General features: G+C 46.3%; 1 protein-coding gene across 2 annotated transcripts; it reads left to right on the forward strand.

The window, feature by feature from the left end:
• Positions 1-1,872: 1,872 nt before the first annotated feature.
• Positions 1,873-4,985, forward strand: LOC108033023 (uncharacterized). 2 transcript variants are annotated; one of them, XM_050886845.1, is made up of 2 exons: positions 1,873-2,051; positions 3,730-4,985. In XM_050886845.1, exon 2 carries the CDS (start codon positions 3,774-3,776, stop codon positions 4,935-4,937), a length of 1,164 nt encoding a protein of 387 aa, XP_050742802.1. In that variant the 5' UTR covers positions 1,873-2,051; positions 3,730-3,773; the 3' UTR covers positions 4,938-4,985. The 2 variants fall into 2 exon arrangements, with proteins under 2 accessions (XP_050742802.1, XP_016962640.1); XM_017107151.3 differs by lacking the exon at positions 1,873-2,051 and adding an exon at positions 3,041-3,219.
• The last annotated feature ends 227 nt before the right edge of the window (positions 4,986-5,212 follow it).

Genomic DNA, 5,212 nt, shown 5'->3' on the forward strand with positions numbered 1-5,212 from the left:
GAAGGAAAACGGTAGCAAATCCGAGAGCGTGAAGTCTCTGCGTCAAGGTCGCCGTTCAACATTCTCCATCGCCATCTATGAAAAATTGCACAATTGTTGGGCAATTTATTAGCGACAGGGCTGGAGGAGGAACTGGAAACATAATCGAAAGGAGCGGAGGAGCCGATCCTGCCCTAATTTATCTTCTTTGTCACCCTCTCTCTCCCTCGATCCCTTCGGCATTATCCTTCGCTCTTGGGCCAGTGACCAATGCGTAAAATTGCCTGTGATTCAAGGGACTGGCACGGAGTATTGGGAAGATCGCCCATCTCAAGGCGAGGAACAGAGCAACCCGGCAGCTGCTGGCCATCTCCGACGATCGCCGCCCAATATTATTGATTTATTTCAATTTGCTTCGTTTTTTCCCGAGATTTATCGCTGGTCACTTGGACACCGCCGGGCAGCTGATGCACCATTTCCATTTTGCTTTCCCCCTCAATGGGCCTGCAAATTAAGGCTCATTCTAATTTTGGGCTGGGAAAGCGCCTCTCGCATGTCAGTTTTGCGAAACGAAGGTTTGAGATTATTTGAACAATCGGTTGTGGGAAAACCAATCAAGAACTAGAAATTGGTTCAAGGTCCTAGGTAGAAGGCAAGAGATCTGGGAAATGCTTTTCCAGATATTTCAAAAAAATGTTTAAAAATACGATATATCTTAGGAACGCTTTTTTCCTTATAAAGTACCTTATTAAATACATGTATGTATTGAAATATCGTATTATATCCAAGTTATAAAATATGTTTTAAAATAATTCTCATAAAAAAATTGAAAAACTAATTAAAGAACACATTAAACTCCCTATAATATATATAAGTTATAAAATAATTTTGAAAACATCCTTAACAATATTTTATAAAATATCCTTAACCTTCAGTGAACATATTGTAACATCTCAAAGATATTGCTCAATGAAGATGTCTTGTCTTTCGGGTATTCCCACAGGACTGATACTTATATTCCCCATAAACTCACATCACTTGAGGATCTTTAATTGACCCATCGATGGCCATAAATTATATCCCACTCGGTGGTCCGGAACTGTAGCGACATTGGCCATCTCCGAGGGACCTGCTGCAATCAACTTCCTCTCCTTCCTTCCTGAGGAACAAAAAATGTTTTTAGTTTTTGCACGAAACTGTCATATAAATTAGGCAAGCAATGGGGATAAACAAATAGCGGAGATTCTAAGGATGGACAGATGCATTTACCACTCCTCGCCGGAGAGATTTAATTCCATTCTCCTCAAACGGACGGACACTCGGCGGCTGCGAAAATATCATAAATTGCGATAAGGGGAGAAAGCAGGATGGAAAGCAGAAGTAGAAAGGAGGAGCAGGAGCCCTTTAACCAATAAATTGCAAAACAATTGCACAATTTTCCACAACATATTTCCCCGGACAGCGACGTCGGCAGCGCTGCCTGTCCCATAAACAATGGACCAAATTGTACAATGGCACCAAGTTCCTGTGCCGTCGGTTGTGTGTTGTCCTTTTCTTGGCGAAAATCGGAAAAGAAGGAAGAAAAAATAATAATAAGAATTAGTACGGAAGAGTATAACGACTATAAGATACCTACTACCTTATCTTATGTTAAATACTTGAAGTTAAGATGGGATCAAATAGCAAATCTCAATATCTGTTAAAATTATCATATTTTATATGGAATAACTGAAGTTTAGATGAGGTCAATTAAGAAATCCATATGATATATGGTACACATAAATAGGTCTAACATTTTAGAATATACATAATATAATAACCTTTTTATTTTCTGTCAAATATGTTAAGATTATCATATAAATTGATTAAATATTAGGCTTCAAGACACGATATATTTTTGAGTAACATATAATCTTAATATATATTATCAGTTTCCTTATTCTAATTGAAAGGTAGCAATGATTTTCAACAAGCTATTCTCCAACCGCTCCCGAAACTGGCATACCCCTGAGATCCCAGAAGAGGGTATTATAAGGAACCCAAGGTGAAAGGAGCCACACGCTGCGAGAAAGGTAATTGAAAATTATGTTTTGTGGCGTAAGCGGCGATGAGAACAGCTGGCCAGCTATGCTCCGTCCCACTCGCACTGCCTCTGTCTCCGTCTCTCTCTTCTAGCACAACTTGGCCAACTGATCGGCTTCGGTGGCCATTAAAAAATCTCACGATCGGAGAAGATTCGCACAGCTGTTGCCAGATCGTAAATCGATCGGTTAATGGTTATAAAGACCGACCGTCAAGATAAGTTAAAGTAGATCAAAGCGTAGCCCATGCTGAACTATGAAATTGATAAGGTATTGGGTTCCAATTTGTACTACATAGTGGTTATCTGGAAAGAGATTAGAGAGTGGGTTTGGTTTTCACTATCTGAACAGCATGGGAAAGTGTATTTTAAGGAGATAAGCATACATATATAAATGTATTAAAACAATTATTATTTCAGGAGACATTAAAATGTCAGAATTGTTTAAAAATCGTAAATCATCTATTGTAAAGTTCCACTTAAGCTGTATTATATATTTGGAATATTGGCAAGTATTTTTTCAAATTAATATTAACATTTATTTTTTAACTATTTAGAAATCTAACCAATGCTCTTTTAAACAGTTTTTTACAATGGGATAATAGAAAGGAGCACATGATATCACTTCATTTTCAGTGGTATTAGTTTTTGGGATAAGTTTTCCTTTTATAGATATTTTTATACCCCCTGATCAGGTTCTTTAAATATTGTTTTAATGAATAACTCACATGAATAATTACCATAACAAGGACCTCTTCCACCCACATTTTCTATGGCGCTGGTTGAAAGGTCTGCGCATTCAATGGGCACTGTTGCTCTCTCTCTCCTCCGGCTGCGCATGCGCAACATGCGCTCTCTCAGCGCCGCGCTCTGCCGCTCTCCGGCTCTCCCGCTCCCCGGTGAACCCATGTCTCACCTCGGCCAGCTAAGGGTTCTGCGGGTTAAGGCGACAGTCATTCAACCAGCGAACGGCGAAGGGAACGCACACAGTCGACCTCCCCCAGGAAAACGCGTCGAAGGAAAAGCTACACTCGAAGAAATCGAAAAAGTGCATTAAAACCAGCCACCAAATATAGAAATTTTGAAAATAAATCTGTGCACCAATATATTTTTTTGCTGTTAAAAAAATCAGTGCTTCAAAGAAAAACCTACCGAAAAAGGTAAATTCAAGTGTTTGAAACCTAAGTGATCTTAACTTTATAAGCCCAGTCATGTAGAAAAATAATATAAAAAATCTCAGAGAAAGCCAAATTTTTGGATTTTTTGGTATCCACTCATCTATAAAACTTAAATGCCGAAATAAACTGTTTTGAGATCTTTGAAAGTTACCAAAAATAATTGACCATGTCAAGTTGAAAGTCAATTAAATTATTAAGGTCCAGCCGAAGGCTGCCCGCGGTCCATTTAATTGCTCGTGAGGAGTGGTTGAATTCGTTTCTGATTTCATTTTTGCCGCTTGGCTGATTTCGCCAAATCGATATGTATATTATACATATATTTATTTGTATCGCGGAAAAAGCGCGCCAAAGTTGCCGAAAACTCACCCGGCAACTTTGCTGCTGCCCTTTTTTCGCTTTTTTGTTTGCCTTTCAAAAAGTCAAGTTCTGGAATGCGAGAACCAGAAATAAAAGGCACCTCCCTAACCCGCTCTCCCTGCTCCTTCCTTGCAGCACCCACTACAGGCCCGAAGAGGAGTCCCAGACAGACGGAGAAGATGCTCAAGTGGGCCGTCAACCAGCCGCGACCCTCGTACCTGGCAAGGGACGAGCTGATGGCCGCCAGCGAGGCGGTGGGCTCCAGCTACAGCGAGTTCCACGCCCTGCGCGGCAAGCTCAGGAGGAAGTCGCTCTCGCTCTCCCTGGGCCTGGGCAAGGAGAACCAGCTGACCTCCACGCCTCTCCCGGCCAGCTCCCTGACGCTCCACACCCGCACGCCCCCGCTGAAGGACCTCAGCAACATCCTGGCCACACCACCATCGGCAGGGGGAGGAGGAGCCCCAGGAGCAGTGCCCTCCACAGCTGCAGCTCCACCCAAGTTCGCATGCACCCTGCCCACCTTCGAGGCGGAGTACTCGCCCAACGCCACCGTCATCCCGGGCTCCCTGATCGCCCTGCGCGGCGTGGGCATCCCGGACAGCTACTTCGAGAAGCCGCGCTACCTGGAGCAGAAGGACCTGCCCCATCCCGCTCCGCCGGCCGCTGGACAGACCACACTCAGCTCCAGCCAGATGGGCGATGTCACGCTGGAGCGCATGATCGACGCCATCCTGGAGAGCAACCGCAAGGTGCTGCCCAACGCCAGGCAGCCCAGGCAGCACCTCCGCCAGCGCCACCGGCAGCAGGTGCTCCGGAGCAGCCACAGCCACGCCCAGGTCCCCTCGCCCACCTACCGCCCCGCCTTCGATCCGGCCAGCGACCTGTGCGAGTACTGGAAGTCGCCCTCGCGGAGGGATTCCCTGCCAGCCGACGGCTTCGAGGAGCGGGAGGTGTGCTCCCCCGTGCCACTGGCCCCCAATCCCGTCCAGTCGCAGGGCAAGAGGCACTCCCTGCAGCTGCGCAGGCAGCGGGTGGTGCGGCGCAAGCGCAAGATCACCACCAAGATCTCCTCCAGCGTCAGACAGTCGGCGCAGAAGCTGCTGGCGGCGGCCAGGTCGGGATCAGGAGCAGTGTCCGCCCAGAAGATGCGCCACATCAGCCCGGACAGCGGGCACAACTCCACCAGCGACTGCGAGCTGGAGGAGGAGCACTGCCCGCTGAGCCGGGGACTGGGCGGCGAGGAGCTGGAGGACGCCTGCCAGCTGGACGCCATGTGGCTGCAAGTGCAGGCCAGGGATGCCACCAAGCGACGCCTCAGCTTCTCCCTGGCGGAGCAGAGCTAATCCTCGCGGATATTCCTATATTATTTTTACACAACACTTTTTTTTCATAGCCCTAAGAGCGTTTTTTTTATCGGAATAAATCATTTTTTAATGCAAAATTAACCTTGAGTGGACGGGGAGGAGTGGTCGAGGGCAGGAGAGAAGGGGGTCTGTCATAGTTCGGAGGAAACCACAAGGAACCAGCAGTTTATGCAAAACACCTCTCGAAGCTCAGCGGTGCGTGGAGAGGAATGTTCCCGAGTGCCCAAGTGGTCGTCTTTCTCACAGCACCGGGT

This window comes from Drosophila biarmipes, chromosome X (assembly GCF_025231255.1).
Source record: "Drosophila biarmipes strain raj3 chromosome X, RU_DBia_V1.1, whole genome shotgun sequence".
NCBI classification, from domain to species: Eukaryota; Metazoa; Arthropoda; class Insecta; order Diptera; family Drosophilidae; genus Drosophila; species Drosophila biarmipes.